Consider the following 24011-nt stretch of genomic DNA (forward strand, 5'->3'; position numbering starts at 1 on the left):
ACCCTCCCTCCTTGTCACCAGTGATGGAGGGCCACGGGGAAGTGAATATTAAGCATTACCTAAACTGCAGTCACTGTGAGGTAGACGAATGTCACATGGACCCCGAGAGCCACAGGGTCATCTGCTTCTGTGACCACGGGACGGTGCTGGCCGAGGACGGCGTCTCCTGCATTGGTAAGGGGATGGGGCCGGGGAGGGGGAGGGCCCAGAGCTTGAGCTTTGGCCCACGAATGCAGCTGGTTTCGGGGTTCCAGGATACCCTGGACTCAGTTTTGTAAACTTCCTGCCCCTCCCCCTCCTGCCACAGCGCAGGTCCTCTCACCACCGGTGTATGGAAGGAGGGCCACAGCTCCTGACAGTCTGAAAAGTCCTCCTGTCCCATCCCTAACCCGGGGCCTGAGCCCTCTGACATCCTCACCAAGGGGCCATCCCGTCTTCACTTGAACACCCCCAGGGACAGGGACCTCACTACTCCTAGGGCACTGTGTGCCATCGGGGGTGTCAGGACCAGGACCCTGAGCCTGTTAACTTCCTCTTGTAGGTCTCCTTACTGACAGTTCCCGTCCAAGTGCAGTGTGTGAAGACAGTGCTCCCTCCCGCTTCACATCTTCTCCACATTAAAAAACCCCAGTTCATACAACATACAGTTTTGTGTCCCCTCCCCACCCTGCTGTCCCTCATTCTGCACGTGTTCCAGTTGTCAGTGCCCCTTTGGAAATGTGGTGTCCAGGACCCAGCACGGTGGCTGTGTGGACTCCCCACAGAGGGCACAGGGCGCCCTCCCCGTGCTCTGGGCCCAGCACCCTGGGCCACAGGGAAGCACTTCAGCCTCAGAGACTGCAACCGGTGACACACGCCACTGTCCGGTCATACTGAGTGCCAAGCCGCCTAACACCCCCAAATCTCTTCTATGTCCACTTTCGTCTTACCTTCCATCCTCATCCTAGACTTGTGCATGTGATGTTTGGGACCAACACCCAGAACTGGTTATTCAACCCTGTCAAATCTTCCCTCCACCCAAAAGCTGCTGCTGAAAGCCTGTAAAACCCAGATGAGCCTGTGTCCCGTCCACAGTCCCCTGAAAAGGCAGGGGTGACAAGGTGTCCGGGGAGGGGAAGGAGCAGGAGGCTTTTGTCCCAGCTGGGGAGGGTATTTCTGACTTGGGGCCAGCTCAGAGGAGAAGCAGCGTGGTTGTCAGTGCCCCGCGGGGACCTGTCTTCCAGTGTCGCCCACCCCAGAGCCCCACCTGCCGCTCTCGCTGGTGCTCTCCGTGGTGACCTCCGCCCTCGTGGCCGCCTTGGTCCTGGCTTTCTCTGGCATCATGATCGGTGAGTGCACCAGCCCTGGGGCTCCTGCCGAGGGCAGGAAGGCAGGTCTGAGCAGTGTCTCAGGCCGTGCCGCGGATGCCAAGGTGTCGCTCTGGCCTGTTGGTCCCTGGGATTGGGCGGGGTGGTGATTAGGGTGGCCTGGGCCAAGCCAAACAGAGGGTCCCAACCCTCCCCCCAGCAGAGCAGCCACTGTTCCCTAGAGGAGGCCCCGACTCTGAACGTCAGCCCCTTGTGTAGCATCCTGGCTCTGGGGGCTGGGGGCAGGGGTGGACTCTTCGGTGGCAACGCGATGGCTGAAGCTCTCGCCTGCCCTCAGACTTCGCTCCCAGCCCTCACGTGCTGTTGTGGGCACAGCTGGTTCGGCTGACACCCCATGTAATGCTCAAGTCCTGCTCTGCTCCAGGCACCCCCTTTCTGGGCAGAGAGAATGGAGAGCTGCTTTCTGAGTGTATTTCCTCTCGGCCTGTGAGCCGAAGTGAACTGACCTGCAGGTCACAAAGGGCTGCGCACGGTGCCACCCAGCGCCTACTGCTGGCACTAGGATGGCCAGGACGGAAGGGCAGGGCGTGAAGAGGGCAGAGGGAAAGGGCCCTGGGGGTCTCACAGGCCAGCCCCGGCGGAAGCAGCAGAATCCACAGGTGGATAGGAGATGGCAGCACACGTGTGTCCCCACACATGCCATCCTTCAAAGGGACAGGACAGTAGGAGCTGACACTTGCTGCACGCTTACTACATGCCTGGCGATTTACACATCTCCATTTATTTTAATAACTCTCCAAGTAACCCTGTGATCATCATGGTTGGCACATGTCACAGAGGAGGGGACTGAGCACGCAGTGGCTGACTCACTTGCATGGACCCGGAAGTGATGGGGCTGGGCTTTACCCGCAGAAGCCACCCTCCAAATGGCAACTTCATTTGCCTCGCGTGGAGTTGGCCTTACAGACATCCTCACACGTCAGAGCAGCTGTGATAATGGTCACCCACATTGGTAGAGTGCTTCAGAATTTTTTCAGAAGCATTTTACGTTGGTGAATTCATTTCATTATGACAAGCCTAGAAGGTGGGGAGGGGGCTTGTGGAAACAGGGCAGGAGTTACCATCCCTCCTTGCAGAGAAGGAAACTGAGGACCAAAGAGGTCACGTGACCTGGTCAGCATCACTCAGCTTGTAAGTAACAGAGGTGGAACAGAGCACAGGTCCTCAGATACTAATTTAGAAATCTTTTCACTGTGGGGCAGTTCTCCAAACATAGGAAACACAATCGACCAAGACCCCGGCTGCACCCCTAAATCCACTGCTGCATTTGCACTGAGGCCGCCCCACCGCGTGACTGAGCAGAGCAGAAATACTAAGGCAGACCAATTCCTGGAGACATGGGGCTCCTCCAATGGCCGACTTTGGCTCCAGAGCTCCCAAGGGCCTTGCAGAAACTTCCTTAGACTGCATGGCATCCAGAGAGCTGCTACCCTCCCTTCCCTCCCGCTCTCCTTCACGTAGGGGCAGGCTTGCAACAGTCTGATGGTTCCTCGGCCCCTTCTGCCCCCCCTCTTTCCTCATAGGCAGCTCCCCTAACAAAATCCTGGCATGTCCAATCCATCTTGAGTGCGATTCTTGAAGGACTCAAACTAATGTGACTGCCCTTTTTGATACAATAAAATCTTTTCCATTTATGATCTTAAGTTTTACCTTGACTTTAAATGATGCTTCATTTAAAGATACGCTTTCACATCTATAATCATTTGTTAGTGTTACTAAGTAAGATGGACAGGTTTAGAGCTCAGGGGAGGAGCTGGAGATCCAGGGAGGCTTCCTGGAGGGGGTGACTTGTGCTGGCCTTCAAGGGCCAGGCCACCTGGTCCAAGCCACAGTGCCGCTGACCGTCTGTCTGCAGTGTACCGCCGGAAGCACCAGGAGCTGCAGGCCATGCAGATGGAGCTGCAGAGCCCCGAGTACAAGCTGAGCAAGCTCCGCACCTCGACCATCATGACCGACTACAACCCCAACTACTGCTTTGCCGGCAAGACCTCCTCCATCAGCGACCTGAAGGAGGTGCCGCGGAAAAACATCACTCTCCTGCGGTGAGTGCCCTGCTGCTGTCCTGTATGTTCACGGAGTTTATACGGGGGGAGGAAAACTCGTCGCAAGAACCAGGGCTCTCCAGAAAATCCATTCAGGGGGTCCCTCCTCAAGCCTACCTGGCCCACCCGCTCCAGAAGGGACCAAGTGCCCGTCCTCTGGGCCCCCAGAGCAGCCTGAGCATCCATCCCTCTGCCATTCACTAACGACACTCCACAGCAAGCATCTGCCAGAGACCTGTCCCTCCCCAAGGAGTGGGAGCCTCTCCCCCTCCCCCCCAAGGGCCATGTCTTATTCGCCTCCATGTCCCTGGCACATAAGAGAGTCAGTAACTATTGATTGAAGGAATAAACATTTGGCCATTGCCATGAATCCCTGGTTGGAACCTCTCTTAGCAGTTTTCGGACAGAGAATGGAGGCCCGGGACTGTATAGCAGAGCAGGTGAAGGCTGCTACTCCCGAGTATGCAAAGTTACGCCGGCCTCTCGTGTTTGTCCACTAAATGTGACCCCCGGCTCGGGGGCGCCAGCTGTCTCTTTATCATGGCCCTTTGACTCTGCCTCATCTTGTCTTCTCCTTTGCACAGGGGTCTGGGCCATGGCGCATTTGGGGAGGTGTACGAAGGCCAGGTGTCTGGAATGCCCAGCGACCCCAGCCCCCTGCAAGTGGCTGTGAAGGTAAGAGGCAGCTCCCCGTGGAGCCCGACCTGGGCTGCGGTCTCTGCCGGCCGCAGCTCTCCGCTCACAGCCTCCTCCCCTTCTGTGCCCAGACGCTGCCCGAGGTGTGCTCAGAACAGGATGAGCTGGATTTCCTCATGGAAGCCCTGATCATCAGGTAAAGCCACAGAGACACACACATACCCCACTGCCACAAAGAACAGGGAGACGTCTCTAACAGACACGTCTCCAGGGAAAATGGTGCTGTCCCCCACATGTCCCTCTTCCCCCATAGAAGGCTCCCAAGCACTCTTGACACTTCTTACCGGAGTAGAACCACTCTTGACAGTTGTCTCAGAAAAAAATCTGTGCGACCTAATAACCTCACCGGTAACACTGCCTGCAGCAATGCCCCCATGTCACCCACTGGTTCTTGTTCCCTCACTTTTTATTAAGAAAGAGAGCATGCTAGTTTTTGACAGTTTTCTTAAGAAACAGAGCATGCTAGTTTTAGCCAATTCTAGCTTGTAGATCTAGTGTGAATGTCCCCTAACATGAGGTAAGGCCACCTGCCCCAGGGTCCACGTTGGCAGGGCTGAGTCTCAGCTGGCTGCACCCTTTAACTTGTGGGTCTGGATTTAAGCTGGGAATCTCAGCATCTGGGGCTCCCAAGGGCCTCTGCTCCTCCTTAGGGAGGAGGCAGATGTCTGACCTCGAGATCTCAGGAGGCCTCATGGCCCCCGGTTTCACTGGGAAGCATCTGAACATCCTGACAGGTTGGGGCAGCCTGGGGTGTCCCCTTGGTGGAATTGGTGGGGAACAAGGCCAGGCAGCGTTAGTGATGTGCCTGTGGGGTCTAGAGCCACAGGAGAATGTATGGTGGGGTCAACACCTTGCTTTAAAAATAACATTTATTGGCTGGGTGCAGTGGCTCACGCCTGCAATCCCAACACTTTGGGAGGCCAAGAGTTTGAGACCAATCTGAGTAACATAGCGAGGCCCCATCTCTACAAAAAATTTTTTAAAATTAACTGGGTGTGGTGGTGTGCATCTGTAGTCCCAGCTATTCCAGAAGCTGAGGCCAGAGCATCGCTTGAGCCCAGGAGTCTGAGGCTGCAGTGAGCTACGATCACGCCACTGCACTCCAGCCTGGGTGACAGAGCAGACCCCGTCTCAAAAAATAAAAATAAAATGTTTATTTTCTGATTATACATGTAGTGCATGATTATTGACTAAAACTTGGCAAGTATGGGATTATGTAGGAGAAAACTCCGATCACTCCATGTCACTGCTGGGTGATAACTAATCATTACCTCTGCGTGTGTGTGCAGGCGTGTGCGTTCCCACGTGGAGTTCCCTGGCCCCACTGCCCTGTGGGTCCTGATAGCATCATGTTAACAAAGAAAACCCAAATCTCAGGGTCCCTTGGCCCGACTTGCTCCCTCCCGTGAGGAATCCCCAGGAGACTGCATGGACCCATGAGGCCACTCCCTCTTCCTGGCTCTCTTTCATTCACTGTCACCTGGCATGGCTCACACTGTCCCTCCTGGAAGCAGTTCCTTCAACTTCTGCCTGAGGCCTTCCTCAGACAACTCAACCCTGAATTCTAGCGCCCGGTCCATGCCCCAGTGTCTCTCCTGTCCCCACACACTCTCGCCCCAGTGCCTGTGCAGCATCCTCCCACTCCAGCCAGATACTCTCCTGCAAACCGAACTCCTGGGGGCCTGGTTCTTGATTCTAGCCGAGGACTCATGCTGGGGACCCCATGCCAGCATTTACAGAATGCATTTACACAATGTGGCTGCTGACATGCAGCTTTGTATCCTGCTTCTCTCACTTAAGATTTGCCCAGACTCCACTCAGTTAAATTTGGTTACATCCCCCTTTGCTCTGCAGCAAATTCAACCACCAGAACATCGTGCGCTGTATCGGGGTGAGCCTGCAGGCGCTGCCCCGGTTCATCCTGCTGGAGCTCATGGCGGGGGGAGACCTCAAGTCCTTCCTCCGAGAGACCCGCCCTCGCCCGGTGAGTGCTTGTGCCAAGGAAAGGAGCAGGGATGGCAGGAGCCAGCCTGGGCAGCCTGGGGGGTGACGTTCTCAGCGGGACCGAGGGAGGCAATGCTTGGGCTTAGATGTGGGGGGCTGGCCGGCAGGGAGTGGACAGAGGTGGACGACAGCTGAGCCCCAGCCCCAGGGAGCTTGTGCCAGGTTCATGCAATGCATTCCGTGGCCTGGCCCCATTGTGGTGGCCTGCTGATTCTGGAAAACCAAACTAGTGACAAACACAGAGGGAAACTTTCCCAACAGCCATGTTGCCAACGAACTGACCTGGGGCGGGTCACTCTGCCGCCACTCATTCTGAACCCCCGATCCTCATGTCTCTTAATAGGGACAGCAGCACCTGGACATTCTGACCTGTATAAAAATAAAGTGCCGAAATATTCAGGAAGGTGCTGCATCCATGTTATGGTTAAGGGGCTAGAGCTTGGGAAGCGAGGAAACCCAGGGTGGACCCAGCAACCCCAAGCTCCAGCCCCTGCTTGGCCATTAGACACCCCTGTGGTTTAGGGTAGTCAACCCCCTTAACCTCAGTGTCTACACAGGTGACAGCCAAGGGTGAGAGCAAAACATCTCAAAGGTGGCTCTAAATTATGAAACACAGCACCCTGGGTGACCCTGAGTCCAGCGCCCACACCTGTCTCTGTGGGTCTTCAGCAGCCCCCGCTCCCTAGGCCTGGAGCTGCACAGACACCCGGGGTTAGGATCTAGGATTCCTCCAAGAGCCGCTAGACGGTGGGGCCACAGGGAAGAGGCTTGCACAGCGAGAGCAGTGGTACCCTCCCGCCCCTGGGAAAGCAGAGGAAGACTCACTTTCTCTATAGCCACTTGCTACAGAAGGCCCAGCCTGATCACACCACTCGCAGGGACTCACAGTGGGGACGGAAGCCCCAAAAGGGCGTGGCTGATCCAATCTCCACCCTTAGTCAGACCAATGTCAAATGCCTTTGCCTTAGGAGCCTCCATACTGTTTCTGTAAGTCCCTGGGTGACCCATCTGGGCATCTAAGAATCCTGTCTTACCCTTTGACAAGATGAGTGTGTGCACCTGAGCACACCCGGTAGGGGGCGGGGCCGGGGAGACGGACCCCATCCATCATAACCCTCATTCCACACCGTCGCCCTCCTCGGAGCTTTCCCGTTTCTCAGCACCACCCGATGAAGTAGACAGTGCAGAGCTCGCCCCCATTTTATGGATGAGAAAACTGTAGCCAGAAAGGTTGTGCAACTTGCCAAGGCCGCACAGGAAGTGGAGCTGGGACTAGAATGCAGCACTTGTGACCCCTGATTCAGTCCTCTCTCCAACCCACTGTTTACCCAGTGGTCCTCTCTGGGAAGCTGTGAAGTGCCAAGGTGAGGCTGGGTCCTTGAGAGCCGACACTGCCAGGTGTCCAGGTATCTGCTTCACTGGTTGCCCCCCGCCACCTAGGAGGGCAGAGCCTTCAGCCCTCGTGCCCTGAGATTTAGCAGCGCTGCTGGCAGAGGTCAAGTGGGGGACACATGGCATCACACTTTGGGAAGAGGCACAGCTCTGGTTTCCCACTGGACCTTCCTGGGGCTTAAGGAAAGAAAGTACTGTGCGTGCAGAGGAGAGAGCCCTCCCCACAAAGGCAGTCTGGAACCCAGCGCTTGGCAAGTCCAAGGACGTTAGGGGCGGGAAGGGTGTGAGTCGGGAGCAGGGCTTCCCTCCCTCTTGCAGGCGAAGGCATCCCTCTGCTCTGATGATGAACGATGATTTAAACGACATCCCAGAGAACAAAGCCCAGCAAGGAAAGGCAGATCATTCTCTCTCTCACCGCCACCCTCAGCAGGGTCAGAGCAGGAGCCTGCTGCCCGGTTCTGCCCTCTGCCAGCAGGCACCGGGAGGTCACCTACCCCCGGGAGAGCCACTTCTCAGGGTCAGGATCCCACCCACCGAATCTGCGCTTCTAACTCTTGGCTCTACTTTTCCTTGCCGTGGGTTTCCTTGCCAACTGTGCACCCAAGTCTTCGTGCACCCACATCCCCAGGTAGCACCCCGATCGTGCTTCTCCTCACCTCCCCACGCTCCACCCATCCCCGCTGAGCTGGTCCTCCCTGAGGCACCTGGCGCAGGAGGGGGGACTGAAGTGTGCTGTTCACCAGCCTCATGTGTGCACTCTGTAACCACCTGTGCACTGTAGTCACAGAGCCTCCGCCCCCTCGGGCGCTCTCTCCTAAGAAGCTCAATTTTAACTCCTTGAATCCTACCCCCCACCCCCAACTCATATCCTTAAAGCCCAGCTCTGGGAAGCTTTGGCTACACCCTTATTAGCTGTGTGACCTGGGGTGAGTCACTTAACCTCTCTGAGCACTCAGCCTTCTCATCTTTCATGTGCCTGGCCTTGCTCTATCGAATGTGAGGCACTGGCAGGGTGCTGCCCACCCCTGCTGTCTGCCCCAGAACTGGAGCACAGTCCTGAGCAGCAAGGCCCCTTTCTGCCTCCCCCAGACCCACACCATTGATCCAAGGAGTCCCAGGAGGCCCGTGTGCCAGAGAAAACCCCAGCAGGCTAAGCCTGCACGCAGACCCTGGTTACATTGTTGGCTGGGCGACTTCCCTGTGGGCACCTCAGGACTAAAGCGCCCAGTGCTCGCTCCACCCTTGAGGATGCAATGTGGACAGAGTAAAGGGCTCGGAGTTTCTTAGAAGGAAGAGCAAAACCCAAGAGCATGGATTTCCTGTAGGGAGTTTGCCCAGGTGCTCAAGAGTCAACAGCTTAAACATCTTTCTTGGGGCTTAAACAACCCAACCCAACCCTGGAGGGGGTGAGTTGACTGCCCATTGTGCTTTCCTGGGTAGGTATTTGAATCATGCCCCTCTAGGTAAATAAATTCTAGCCCTGAGCTATAATCAACCAACCCCCGACCCGATACTCACTGAACACGCAGAGTGTGCCCAGCATTGTGCTGGGAAGGTAAGACCTCAAAGTGGACTTGGGGACACAGTGAAATGCACAGGGAACAACACAGTGACTAGGACACTGCATGAGGATGAGCCGCTGCGCACTCAGGGATTTAGGAATTAAAGGGGGACCAAGCTGGGATGTCACCCTCAGAAAAGGCTTCACCGTGCTCAGCAAGACTGTCCAAGAGGCCAAGACGGGATGTGCCCCAGCGGTGGGGTGACATCTCCTTTTGCATGAAAGAGACTTCTTGCAGAAAAGCTTGAGATCACTCATTGCCCAACATTTTCCAAAAGCTTTTCTTTTTCAATGCACTTTAGCTCTGTTTCTTGAAGCAAATTAATTTTAAGAAATATTTTTAAAATTGAGGAGTTTTTACACAATATTTCCACCCCCCCCCCACCCACCCTTGGTTTCCTCACAGGCTTGTTTATATATTTGAGGTATTCAGGTGGTTTTGAAGATTGAGGTGGGAGAACGTGCAGGGTAAATTAAAAGGGGAGGAATCTGCCCCATCCCAGATGCCTGTCGCCCGGCTGCACGTTGGCCTTACCAGGAAGCTTTCAGGCGTACAAGCGCTGCGCCCACCTCAAGGGATCGATTCCTCCATCTGGGTTGGGCCCGGGCACCTGCGTTCCTTTAAACGCCTCCAGGTGATTTCCAACGTGCAGCTGGGGCTGAGACCCCTTGAGAGCACTCAGAGCCGGCGTTTCAGACCTTCCCTCTGCCCCGGGAGCTTCTGGTCAGTGGCGGCTTCTGTCTCCCGCAGAGCCAGCCCTCCTCCCTGGCCATGCTGGACCTTCTGCACGTGGCTCGGGACATTGCCTGCGGCTGCCAGTATTTAGAAGAAAACCACTTCATCCACCGGTGAGTCACAGTGACCTTGCCCTCCCCGCGCTGTCTGTGTGCTTCCCTGTGTGCCTCAAGGGCCCGCGTCCCCCGGCAGAGCGGAATCCTGGGTCCCTCCCCACAAGCACGGGATGATTCAGTTCTGTTTGTCTCTGAGGGGTGACTTTACCAGGGCTTCACTTGCCCCACGGTGACACGGGTATCATAAAATATCCCTGCCAGTGCTGGAGACCTGTAAGTTATTCTTGACCTCCTGGGGGGCCTCCTGCCTCTATCTTGAATGTTCAAGTCCTATATCACTTTCAGGTTTCCCCATCTAGAAAACCGGGCTCCTTACAGGGAAGTTAGAAGAATTCTTAATACATTTTGACAATAGGTAACTCAAAGGAAAGGACCCTGTTTTATTCATATTTATATCCCTGACATATAGTGGGGGCACAATAAATGTTGGATATGTTACTTTTTTCTAAAATACTCTGAAATGAAACATAATGATTATTTTCTTTACATCTGTACTTCATTGCTTTTGCCATAATAATCCTTATGTTTAAATGCTGTTTGGACTGGGACATCATGTCCACACTTGATGCTACAAACATCCTAGATCACACATTGCTTTCCTTGTGGATGTTGGTGACTTTCTCCGCTGGTATCTTGATTCTGAAATCTGAGAAGTAAAGTAGATGGTTAGGCTGTTTGCAAGGTCCGTCCTTACTGACTTGCTTCTAATTTAGTAAGTAATAACCTGAACTCACAGTCACTTATTAACCCATGTCTTCAAAGAGTTCAAGGCATATTCATAATAATTAGAATATGTAAGTACAAAGCAGGAAATGAGAGATACTGTATGAGCTTAGAAATAGAAAAGTATGTGGCCCGGCCCAGTGGCTCACGCCTGTAATCCTAGCACTCTGGGAGGCCGAGGTAGGAGGATCGCTTGAGGCCAGGAGTTGGAGACCAGTTTGAGCCAAGAGCAAGACCCCGTTTCTACAAAAAATAGAAAAGTTAGCCAGGCATGGTGGCACAACCCTGTAGTCCCAGCTACTTGGGAGACTGAGGCTGGAGGATCGCTTGACCCCAGGAGTTGAAGGGGTTGCAGTAAGCTATGATGACACCACTGTGCTCTAGCCAGGGTGACAGAGTGAGACCTTGTCTAAAAGAAAAAAGAAAGAGAGAGAGAGAAAGAAAGAAAAGCTTGTAAGTATATAACAAGCTGTGCTTCTCCCTAATAAAAACGGGGAAACCAGAGATCAGGAAGTACGCTTGCCTGAGTTCCCAAAGTCACCTCTACACAAGGCGATAAAGTCTCTCACAATAGCTTATCCTTTTACTGTTGCTTCACCATTTGGGTCTTCAGTTCTCCCTCTTTTTTTTTTTTTTTTTTTTTTTTGAGACAGAGTCTCACTCTGTTGCCCAGGCTAGAGTGAGTGCCGTGGCGTCAGCCTAGCTCACAGCAACCTCAAACTCCTGAGCTCAAGCGATCCTCCTGTCTCAGCCTCCCGAGTAGCTGGGACTACAGGCATGCGCCACCATGCCCGGCTAATTTTTTTTTTTATATATATTTTTAGCTGTCCATATAATGTCTTTCTATTTTTAGTAGAGGTGGGGTCTCGCTCTTGCTCAGGCTGGTCTCGAACTCCTGAGCTCAAACGATCCGCCCACCTCGGCCTCCCAGAGTGCTAGGATTACAGGCGTGAGCCACCGCGCCCGGCCTCTCCCTCTTGATTCTAAACCTTTCCAACCTGTGGATCATCCTGCCTGAGAGAAACAATAGAAGCAAAAGAGGAGCTGGGACCAGCTTCAAAGATCGAGTCCTTCCTGTGCTTGTCCTTTTTGTTGTAGCCAGAACTTTCCCTAAATCTCACCTCTGGGCTTTCTCGTTGCTCAGCTGAAACAAGGTTGTGCTCTTTTCAGAAGTCATGTGTGGTTAGAGCCATCGTCCCATCTTTTGTCCGTGTCCTTGAAGTCTGGACTCCTGAAGTCACCAGAGCAACCTTAAGTCACCCTTCGTTTCTCATTGAGATTTTTTCTGCTTTTTTCTCTCCAGCCCATGTTGGTCACCGCAGCACACAGATTCTCTGGCTGAGAGATCATGTCCATCTTTCCTCTGACCTTTTGAAATCTGCTTTCCTGGAGTCACAACACGTTTTCACTATGTCCAGTGTTCCGTTGTTATAGATGACACAGGATCACATTCTCTCACGAGTCCTGTCACTTTCGTGTCTATAAATAGTTATTGAAGGTCAGAATTAGCTCCCGGAGTAGCAGTTTGTTGCTCTTTTATCTTTTTTAAGAAATTAAATTGTTGAAGAGCAAATCAAGAATGTATCAGATGATCTGTTTTAAGCAAAAGGAAACATCTGGCAGAAATTGTCCATCTCAATCAAAGCTTGTCTTCTGGAATAATTTGGTCATTTGTATTCGGAAAGCAGCCTTCACATCTTCTAAAGAACTGAGAGGTCTGTGGTACACACCACAACAGAACCACCTCCAGTGCTCTCCCTCCCTCCCCCTGTGTCTGCCCTACATCCTCGGGCTTCCACACATCCGGAACTCAGAGCAGAACTCCCTCACCAGGTCCACGTGCTCCCACTTTTTTATTAGATCGGTTTCCTTTGGACATAGTTTATTGCCATTTCAAGAATGATGTGTCATTCTATCAACTCTTGGTGTGTTCTGTGATATTATATTTACTTTCTTGCCCTTAAATTCAAGATCACTTTTTTAAACAATCATTCCATACACATCAGCATAAAAACCTTTCTGGAGCCATAAATTTTGTTCCTGGTCTACTTGGCCATATTTCTCTTGAGAATTAATGGCTATATCCAACTATATTTCTTCTTTTTGATGTCACATGTGCTATGCCTTTATGGTTTTATGGGGGCATTTTATACACCATTGCCCCTCAAAATTCAACTTAAACCTTCTGGATCAGGTCAATGGCTTTAACAACATCCCATTGTTCTTATATCCTCAGCCACGATCTTCAATCCAGATCATATTTTTTTAATACTATCTTAACAGCCAGTTGTTTATCCTCCAAGTCCTTTCTCAACCAAGGATCAGAATCATCATGAAACGAACTGAATATGAAAACGCCCCCTGTGGCCCCTAAGTACTTCTTGTTTTTTCCTGTGCGGGACTTTAATATCATCAAAGACCCATTCCAGACTTCTGGCTGCGCCCTTCATTCCTGCACGCATGCTGACGATGGGTGAGCATAGACGTGGATGAGTTCTGGAAAGCTTCCGGCCAAATCTCAGAGGCCTGCTGTAGAAAAACAGACCATCTGCCGTCCAGCGACAAGGACCACTTCATAACTGGAAAGAAGTGATTCTTCAGCCACATAGCTTAGCAAAAGCTTTAGATAAAACCATGCATGTAAGAACCATCGTGGCTTATTTCTTTAAAATCTAGAACTATTTAGGAATATCTTAAACTACTTGAATTTGATATCATAAAAGGCATGCTATTTTAAAGCACTCCTTCAAACAACTGGCAGAAACCAACCAGCGGTCTGTACAAAACAAGGAGCATTTCTTATGCTTCTACATTATCTGCTTTTATCTTATTGTTTTAATAAAATGAGGATAATAATAGCACCCTGTATTTTATAGGGTGGTTGTGAGAATGAGACGTGAAGTACTTACCACAATGCTTAGCACATAGTAAAAGGCCAGCAAATTCTAGCTCCTGTTATACTTATTTCATTACTGTTGTCCCATTAAACATTTTCAATCATCGGCCCTGTCCTTTTCCATTTTCCTGTTAGTTCTGAGGGCTAGAATTGGTAACGCTGTTTCTTTCACACTGAAGTATAATATAACAGAGGAAATACAGGGCAGAGCAGGGAACTATTTGAACTTCACATTAGAGGTAAAAATCCTAGCAATGGATATTGTACATTTATCTTCCAGGGATAAAATTAGGAAATGCAATTTCTCTCTTTTTTTTTTTTTTTCTTCCCAGGGACATTGCTGCCAGGAACTGCCTCTTGACCTGTCCAGGCCCTGGAAGAGTGGCCAAGATTGGAGACTTTGGAATGGCCCGAGACATCTACAGGTGGGTGAAGACTGCCAGGACGCACCCAGGCCCGTCTCCTCCAGCTCACGCCCTCGAGACAACGGGATGTGGCTGCTCATACCTTACATCATCTCCCAGGACCTTGTCAACTTGTCTCCTAAAATTTCATTAAGTTCCTTTTCACAATACGGAAAACTGTGATTAGTGCCTGTACATGAAGTTCTAAATCTAGGATCATGCCGCCTCCAATAATTGCCACCCAGTTCTTAATTAGGTTGTCTTTCTGGTTCCAACGCTCTAATCCTGCCATAATCTGAGAACACAGAAAAACTTGGATACTTGATGCAGAAAAAGCTTCAAAGTAAACTTTACTTAACTTCCTCAACCCTTATTCTCAAGACTCAGGAATTCTAAGTGGCCACAGCACCCATCACCCCGGGCACCAGCACCCCAGAACTGACAGGTGCCGGGCCCAGCTCCTGGCATCTCACCCACACCAGGAGGCCTGGCAGTGGGGCTCAAAGCGACAGGCTCTTAGCTCAGCTTCTTTTCTTCTTCCCCATCATATTCTCACTGCTACATAAAAAATCATCACGGTAATTTTTTTTCAATTTTAAAAACTAATACTACTTTTATTGAACTTTATCTCACCTTCTCTTCCCAACCCAATTATTTTTTCCTAATTATTTACAACATTGACTTGCTACAGGAGCTGACAAGTCCCTCCTTTGCACCCACTAACTACCCCCTCCCTAACTCACAGGGGTAGAGTGAGGGGTGATGTTATGCAGAGCTTTAACTCTTTGGAGAAAAAGGGAGATGGATCCAGACAGCCCTGAAGTCCTCGGTCAGAAGCGGTCACCGTCCCGAGGGCTAGCATGCCGATGCCGTCACATGACCCATGGTAGCCGCACGTGGAAGACTGAGTCAGTAAAGCCCTCTCTGCAGCCATGTGCCACTGCTGTGCATCGCACTATCCCACACTCTGCTTCATCTGCCACCCGGAGTCTCAGCTTTCCTTCCCCTCCGTTCTCGGAATACCCTGGGACTGCCTCTTGTTTCCAACACAAACCCTGCAATGTGACTTCACGAGCCCTGTTATCCGGCTTTTCCTTCCCAGCCTCAGCTCTGACAGCTCCCAGCTCTAGGCTTCAACCACCCTGAGTTGCCTGTAATCCCACAGGTCCCCATATACCCTGCACCCTGCGCAACTGCGTGGGTCAGGAATGCGCTTCCAGGAGAGCTTCGTGACCACTCAGCTCCAGGGGCACCCCTCTGAGCAGCTTTCCCTGCACCTGACCCCTGCCTCAAGGACAATGAATCAGTTCTTTACTTGTGTCGCTTTGTATATACCTGCATTATTCTATGTGTTGTTCTGCACTGCAATTGCACATATATCCATTTCTTCCATGAAACTGTATCCTTGGAAGAGAGACACCATGACTTATTTACGTCCTCAGCACACAGCAGAGTACCTGATACATACTAAACATTCCCCACATGTTTATTAAAGTAATTAATTAATGTAAGCAGCTGGCAGGAAGCTGCCTCCCGTTACACACCCAGGCAGGAGAACACCAGGCTAGGCATGCAACTGGCTTAAAAGGTAGATGAGTTAATTTATTGGCTTTTGTCAGTGAGTTGCATTAATGACATTACTGATAAAAGCTAATAAATTCATTCATCTACCTTTTAAGCCAAGTCCGCACCCAGCTCTGTGGTTCCTTTGTCTAGGTATGTTATAGGAGGCAGCCTCCAGACAGCTGTCGAGATTATTTGTTGATTGCCTATATTGAACTAAATGCTGTATGAGTTGCCACGAAGGATCCAAAATGAATGAGACACAAGCCCTGCTCTTGGTTCTCCCATTTTAGATCTTGCATTACTGCAGATCATCAGAAATACACTGTACTTATAAGGTTGGAGTAATGTTATTCATTGTGAGTTATAATAAACAAAACCCAACAGGGAAATCTAAACATCTGCTAGCACGTATCTTAGACATTGCATAGATCTTTTCTTCTGTGCTCTAGCGGGCTGTTCTGTCTCCTATTAAATGACACCACAGCTCTTAACTAAATGATCTGTGTGCCCCTGCTCTCCTCCCGAACCACCAAGGACCCCTCATTAATTTCAATCCTTTAATGTGCAGACTATATCGTTGCCACTTTCTCAAGTTTCCTGGCAGAGTTGTTGCTTAGTGCCATCTCCAGCTCCAAGATTGGTTTTCCTCTTCTCCCCACAGAGCAAGCTACTACAGGAAGGGAGGCTGTGCAATGCTGCCTGTGAAGTGGATGCCCCCCGAGGCCTTCATGGAAGGAATATTCACTTCTAAAACAGACACGTGGTGAGTCTTTCTGCTACCCTCCTCCAGGTATGACTGTGGCCTTAAGGCGGTGCTCTTGGGCCAAATGATTCCACACTCTCAGCAGGGAGACCCTGTGTCGGTAGGAAGGAGAAGAGAAGAATTAATACCTCCCACAACAGTGGTTCTCAGATGTTGGCATAGATCAGAATCATCAGAAAAGCTGGATAAAATGCAGATTACTGGACAACACCCAGGGAGTTTATGATTCAGAGTTCTGGGATTGGGCTGAGAATTTGCATTTCTAACAAGTTCCCAAGGGATGCTGGCATTGCTGGCTGGAGGACCACATGCTGAGACCCACAGCTATTTTAAATGGCAGATTGAACCTGTACTCCCTCTCAAGGTACACCCACACCAGCAAACGGAGTCTTTTTACTTGCATTAAACCCCACAAGGACAAAGAAGACATTGGTGACAACATTCTGGGAAGCTCATGGACAAGGGGAACCTTGCTGAGGAGACTAGCAAGTTGGTATCTAAACCAACAGTTTGGGGCCAGAAGCAGGCTGGTTCACTCTGCCGGAGAGCCCAAGAAAGGCCCAGGAATTGACAGCAGGGGTGCAGCAAACAGGAAAATTAACCCCACTCTAATCATGAAAAATAACCAAACAAATCCAAATTGAGGATGTTCTATAAAATCCCTGACCAGTACCCTCCACCCTGTCAAGGTCATAAAGAACAAGGAAAGTCCAAGAAGCTGCCGTCGAGAGAGGCCTAAGGAAACAGGACAACTAAATGTAACATTATAGACTAATGGGATTCTGGAATGGAAAAAGGAGATTCGTTAAAAACTAAGGAAATCTGAATAGTGTACGAGTTTGGGCCAATAATGCCTTAAAAATGATTCATTCATTGTAACAAATGTATCATACTAATGTGATGCTAAAAAATAGCGGGGACAGAGTGTGGGTTACATGGGAATGCTCTGTATTCACAATGTCTTCAAACTTTGAACTGTTGTAAAAAATAAAGTTTTTTTTTTAAAAATATGACAGAACTGTAAAATAGAAAGGCTGAAATATGGAGCTAAATAAATCTTCTAGAAAATAAAACAACTATAAAGAGATGGGATATGTAGGAAAGAAAAGATAAGACAATTAAGAGGATTAGACCAACAGATCCAATTAGCTGACAAAATAGGAGTCCCAGAAAGATCAAAGAAACAACTCAAGCTTTTCCAGAACAGCCCGCAAATTTCCAGAATTAAAGCATTCCCCGAGTGCCAAGCACCATGGATAAAAAGAGCCACATGAGAGCACATGGTCATGAAATTTCAGAGCAATGGTGATAAAGATTGTGCAAGCTTCCAAAGAGAAAAATATAATAATTAAAAGTAAAAGAAAAATGGCCAAAGATAAAAGATAGGGAATCTAAATGACATCGAATATCTTACCAGCAACATAGGAAATGCAGGAAAACAATGAATGAACGTTCTCCACGTGATGAGATAATGTCATACGACGGTATAGCCAAAGGCCAGAGCCCCCTTTCTGACTCTTGTTGGAGGATGAGAGCCTTTGTTGTTTGTAAGCCAGTGAGATTTGGCTTAGCCTAACCCAGTGGTTCTCAAAGTGTGGTCCACAGATCAGCAGCAGCAACACCACCTCCTGGGAACTTGCTGGAAAGGCACATTCTCGGCCCCCACCTCCAAGCCTAAGAAAACAGAAACTCTGGGGCTGGGGCCCAGCAATCTGTATTCTAACAAGCCTGCGAGGTGATTCTGATGTGCACCAAAGCTAGAGCCCCAGCAACCTAGCCTATCCAGAGACAGAGAGTAATTTAAGTAATTAAGTAACTGCCCTGAACATATACAAATCCCAGGACCCAACATTCTAGTTTTAAGTGTAGCCACAAATAGACTTGGGCAAGGATGTTCATCTGCAACATTGTTTACAATAGAGAAACAGCAAAAACAACCTAACCATCCCTCAAGTAGGGGATGGAATAATAAACAGTGGTTTACTTACTTGTAGGCAAACTATTCAGCAGTGTAAAAGAACACACCACACCTACTCCAAATCTTTATCAACATAGATCTCAAAAACAATGTTTAGTGGGACAAACATAAATTACAGAAAGGAGTAGGATATCATTTATGTGTAATTCCACAAAACAAAAAAATAAGTCTGTAACATAGAGTCTTTATTGTTTACGCTTTCACACATTGTTTCAAAATGTGAAAACATACAGGGAACGATACATTCCAGCTTCAATGGAGGGAGAGAGGGAGGAGGAAGGATGGAGGTGGGGCTTACCTGTATCTATTTTATTTCTGCAAAAAGAAAGAGAGAACTGACACAAATCAGTCAAAATATTAACATCCAGTTACATAGATATCTATTGTATTACTTTTACTTCTCAAGGTTTAGATTGTTTCATAAATAAAGTGCTTAAGCGAATAAATTCTGTAACTTCAGATACTGGTTAAGTGCTAAGAGACAAGAAAGCGGAAGCGGAAGCTGCTCTATTATAGCAAAGGTGGAGGGGAAGGCTCCCTGGAGGCGGTGACTTCGATAATGGAAAGACAGCAAGAGCAGACGGTGGGAAGATCTGAGGGGAAAGAGCCAGAGGCGGGAACAAGCCCCGCTTGCTGGAGGATTGCTGGGGAATGAAGACAGCCGTCAGGGCCGGCGCTGAGGGAGCCCAGGGAGAGTAGTGATTAGGATGAAGCGTCAGGCAGGGTGAGGACCAGCCGTGCCTTAGAACTCACAGGAGGGAACGTGGATTTTGTTCCAAGCACAGTGGGATGCCAGCAGAGGATTGTAAGCAGGAGTGCAATGTGATCTTTGTTTTTTAAAAATCCCTCTGGCTGCCATTGGAAATAGACTTGAGGTGGGTAAGAAAAAGGTGAGAGATGAGGGGGGCTTGGCTTGGCTGTGGCAGTGGAGGTCGTGCCAAGTGGTCAGATTCAAGATCTCCCTTGAAGGCAGAGTTACAGGACTGCGAGTGTTGCTGGGGAGGGCGCAGGGGTGTGAGAGTGGAATCAAGGATGACTCCCGGGTTTGGGGCTTGAGCAAATGGAGGGGCAGAGGTGCCGCTGAGCTGGGAAAGAAAAAGGAGATGGTTTGGGTGCAGAAAGAGTCCTGCCTAGACAGTTAAGTTTGAGTTGCCTATTAAAAGAGGCCAGCGGTGATGATGAGTGGGTATCTGATATACGAACCTGAAGCTCAGAGAATTGCAAGACTGTGGACCCTGCTGGCTGGACACTTAAGGATAGTACAGTAATTTCTGGCTCCTGTCTTTCCTAAGAACACGCCTCACCCTCACCCTCTACCACACCTGGAGACGATCTCCCACCCTCAGGTTATGATTAAAGGAAAATAAAATTCAGCTTTTAAGGACTGATATAGCACAGTTCATGATCTTAGAATGTCTTCATCATATGATGTTAATTGATTTGAGTATTTAAAATAATTTAATCAGCAATAACTTATGCTATTTCTATAATTTTAGGCAGAGCAAGTTTAATACCAAGAGACAAAGTGTGGGATTTTTTTAAATATTTATTTTTATTTGCTTTTGAATGCTTTGATGCAAAGCTTTGGGCTTTGTTCCTCCTATTTAGGGCAGGCGTGCAGGTGATTAAAGAACGATCTAGCATATAAAATATAGCTTTACCTTACCTGTAGCGGTGTCTGGATAAAACACAAATGGCCAGTTAAAATTGAATTTCAGATGCACAGTAAATAGCTTTTTAGTTTAAGTATGACCCATACAATATTTGGGATATACTTATACTAAAAAAAAAAAGTATTTGTTATTTATCTAGAATTCATATTTAACTGGGACTCCTGTATTGTTATTTGCAAATATGACAATCCTACTCACCTGGAATTATCAAAGTTCTACAACCAATACTACTTCTTGTTTTCTTGAACTCTAAACTAAGAAAATAAGTATTCGCTTGCAGTCTATATTCTAGTTCTCGCAAAGGATACTAAGATCTATATTTATCTGTTGACAAGCAGAAAACTTATAGCTGTAATTCTTTAGGCCTTGTGGCCAGTTTCTTGCTTGTTTGATTTTGCCTGTTTTGTTTTGCCTTGGAAGACAGAAAGACCACCCAACAGAGAGGAAAAATGTATGTGCCAGGCAATCGTAGGTAGTAGAATCCAGAGCTCTAATATTGTGTTCCTGCCCTTCTCAGGTTGGCTGTATAATAACCTCTGCTTCAACCTTCTCACCTGAAAAATATGGAAACTATCTTTGCCCAATCCTGCTCACAAGAGTCTTTGAAATTTCACCAAGATGATGACAATAAAAGCACTTCATGTCTCTTAGAAGATGAAGGAGCTATATAGTTCTCCACAATTTTTTGTGGTAATATTTATTAACATCAGAAAACTGCAGCCAGATACTAAAACAAAGATAGGCTTTCCTTGTCAAAAAGCTAATAATTAAATTAAAGGTTTAAATTTTAATCAAAATATCAAAGAAGATTATTTTGGAACATGATAAAAATCATCTTAAAGCTCATTTAAAACAAATAACAAATGATAAATCAAGTATTTTTAAAAAGAAATAAGAGAAAAATGCCATATCAGATATTAAAACAAATACACAAAAGTAAAATGGAATGGTACCAATGCAAGTAGCAGACAAACAGATGAAGAGACAGCCCTGAAACAGACCTGTTTTTAGTCATAAGTCAATAGATAAGGGGGAAATTATTTTATGAATAGTAAAGAGTAGCTGTTTGGAAAAACAAATCAATTTATATCCTTACACTGTACATCAAGTTAAATTCTAACTGGATTTGAGAACAGAGAAAACCACTAGAAGAAAACAGCAAATATTTATCTAATCTTTGGTGAAGGGAAGATTGTATAACTATAAAATAAATGGAGGAAATCACAAAAGTTTTTAAAAATAGATTTGACTACTTAATAAAAAAAACTTTAGTATGCTAAAAAGTTAAATTAGAAAGCAACTAATAGAAGTATTTTAATTTCTGATAAAAGGTTAACATCTCTCTATGTAAAGAGTATCTACAAATCAAAAAGAAAATTGATAGATACCAAAACAATTTGCCCCAGTAGATAAAAATGGGCAAAAGATATGAATAGACAATTCATAGGAGGAAAAAATGAAGTGAATTAATTAACAAACACTTGGGAAAACATTCAACCACGTTGAATGTCAACAAACATAAACATAATTGAAGTCAGTAAACATAATTTAAAATATTCCACCTGTTTTTGCCTTAAAATCAATGAGTTGTCATTAATAAGAATACTCAATGTTGGTGAGGGTGTCTTACTCTTGCACCATGTTGGTGGATGAACAAAGGGACACTTTTGGAAATCAAATCAACACTATGCATCAAGAATTTTTCAATGTTCATATTCTTTTGATCTTGTTATTCTACTAGAAGTATCCTACATTGTACTAGATTATCCTAATACAGTAGGAAATCTTTCTTTCAAAAGCTGTTCATCATGGTATTTTAAATATTTCAAAAATTGAAAACAATGTGGAAATGACAAGGAAAATTATGGCAGAACTACTCAATGGAATGTTTTACAGCCTTTTCAAATTCTATATATAAAATATATTAAAATAGAAAATGTTCATAATAAAATATGCAAACATATAAAGGTTCAAAATTACACATTGAATATAATTGCAACTAAGTAAAAAAAAATCTAAGCACAGAAACTGGACTGAAACAAAATAACGTAACAGTGGTTGTCTTTTCATGGAGCATCACATGCAGTATTTAATCTTTATTTTTACGTTTCTGCAGCTTAAGAATTCTCTAGCATGGAAAAAGTTATCACGAAAAAAGATGAAACTGTTACATGTGTGTGCGTGTGTGGGTGTGTGTCCACATCCATGTCCCTGTCTTCTGTCCTGTGCCCAGGTCGTTCGGAGTGCTGCTGTGGGAGATATTTTCTCTTGGATACATGCCGTACCCCAGCAAAAGCAACCAGGAAGTTCTGGAGTTCGTCACCAGTGGAGGACGGATGGATCCACCCAAGAACTGCCCTGGGCCTGTGTAGGACTCTTTTTAGGAACATTTCTACTAGTTACTAAGCACAGTTTTTCTTTCCAAAAAATATCCGGAGCCACCTGTGCTTCTTTAAGACAAAAGAGCAGGTGGTTGCCCCAAGATAGGAATGTGTCTGCGACTTCAGTGAGATGGGTCAGTCTTCCAGCTCTTCAAAAGCAGTAATGCCAGCCCAGACAAAGTATCCACTCTCCAGCTGGAGGCTCCGGACTCACCCTGTCTACACCCCTCAAGCGCCTCCTCGGAATCTGTGTCCCAGACTCAACCCCTGCCGCCCCTCACCTTATGTCTGAGTCTCCTTTAAAGATCACCGTTCCCTGCTATTTCTGTTGCCCTGTCTGGCATCCCTCATCCCCTTCCCACAAGCAAAGTAGATGGGAAATAAAATCAGAATATTCTGTCCCAGAAGTGGCTTGAGTTCAGGAGTGGAAGGAGAGGAGCCATATTTAATGTAAACTCCAGGATGTCGGTGTCCAGGCGCTTTGGTATTATACCTTTACACCTGGGCGCTATTCCTTGGTCTATCAGCAGGGGGCAGCATATGCCAACCACATGGGACCTAGATGAATTACCACCCTCACAGACATTTGTGCCAACTCTGGTCCCATTTAGAAAAGTGCTGGGAGAAATGTATTTTTCATCTTGTGCTTCCCTTGATATTAATTAACGTGCTTATTCTTTTAGATACCGGATAATGACTCAGTGCTGGCAACATCAGCCTGAAGACAGGCCCAATTTTGCCATAATTTTGGAAAGGATTGAATACTGCACCCAGGTAAATGCATCTTCTCCCCTTGGCCAACATTTACTCTATATGGAAAAGCCTTAAAGATGGAAAATCCAAAAGTATGAAATAAGTTAAACCAGTCAGAGAATAAGAGTTATGATCATGAGAATGAATATTAATTATCTATAAAACGTAACGACTGATGTCTCAGTTTGCCCGTTTTGTAAAATAAATACTAGTAACTTGTACTTTTTTCACCAACATGTTACACAGTGCCAGACACTCAGTAATATCAGGGAATCAATTCAATTAACAAGTATTAGCTAAGTCTCTCCTGGGTTCCTAATGTTTTACTAGACAAAATTAAAGCTTCAGAGAAGTATGGGACACACTTACTCTCAAATATTTTATAGCTTGACTGGAGAAATAACATGTGAAATAATGAACAGCATATAATTGCTAAATTATATGCCCCTGTATGTTAGAAGGATTAAGAGAATGAAAATTCAAAGTAATCTGGAGAAGTTTTAACATCATCAATAGCGTTTGTATAGCATCTGTATAGCCTTTATACTACACAAAGTGCTTTTTTGTATTTCATTTTATCCTTATTGGGGAACATAAAATGTCCCCATTTTACAGATGAGGAGTTAAGGCTGGGAGAGGCTGCCCAAGTCAGACAGTTTTCTGGCAATCCTGTGGGTCCCTGCAGAGATCCCTCTCCCATTTCCTTCAGTAATGATTTAAATTTTCACGTCTGTCCCTGAGTTTCTGCAGACGACTATTCCTGCCCCCTCGGCAAGACTGCAGAGGCTGGCAAGTGGGAACGCCCTCGGGTTCCTCCCTGTCTCTGACACAAACCTCCTGTACCTACAGCCGTTCCCATCACCTCTTTCCCAGTTCCTCCTCCTCCTCCAGGCTGGTCTTTCCACCTGTGTCCCCTGCTGCCCCTTGGGGACCCTGCTCTGAGGTTACCCCCTCTCTTCC

General features: G+C 47.6%; 1 protein-coding gene across 1 annotated transcript in view; it reads left to right on the forward strand.

The window, feature by feature from the left end:
* ALK (ALK receptor tyrosine kinase) overlaps positions 1-24011 on the forward strand; it is a 637313-nt gene that overhangs the window by 610300 nt on the left and 3002 nt on the right. The window contains exons 18-28 of the mRNA XM_069494063.1: positions 22-174; positions 1224-1328; positions 3223-3409; positions 3994-4084; positions 4177-4241; positions 5960-6089; positions 9814-9911; positions 13866-13958; positions 16165-16266; positions 22151-22285; positions 22982-23072. Of these exons, the coding sequence (XP_069350164.1) occupies positions 22-174; positions 1224-1328; positions 3223-3409; positions 3994-4084; positions 4177-4241; positions 5960-6089; positions 9814-9911; positions 13866-13958; positions 16165-16266; positions 22151-22285; positions 22982-23072 (1250 nt within the window). The remainder of the gene's footprint in view (positions 1-21; positions 175-1223; positions 1329-3222; positions 3410-3993; positions 4085-4176; positions 4242-5959; positions 6090-9813; positions 9912-13865; positions 13959-16164; positions 16267-22150; positions 22286-22981; positions 23073-24011) is intronic.

The sequence above is a fragment of the Eulemur rufifrons genome, chromosome 19, assembly GCF_041146395.1.
Source record: "Eulemur rufifrons isolate Redbay chromosome 19, OSU_ERuf_1, whole genome shotgun sequence".
Taxonomy (NCBI): domain Eukaryota; kingdom Metazoa; phylum Chordata; class Mammalia; order Primates; family Lemuridae; genus Eulemur; species Eulemur rufifrons.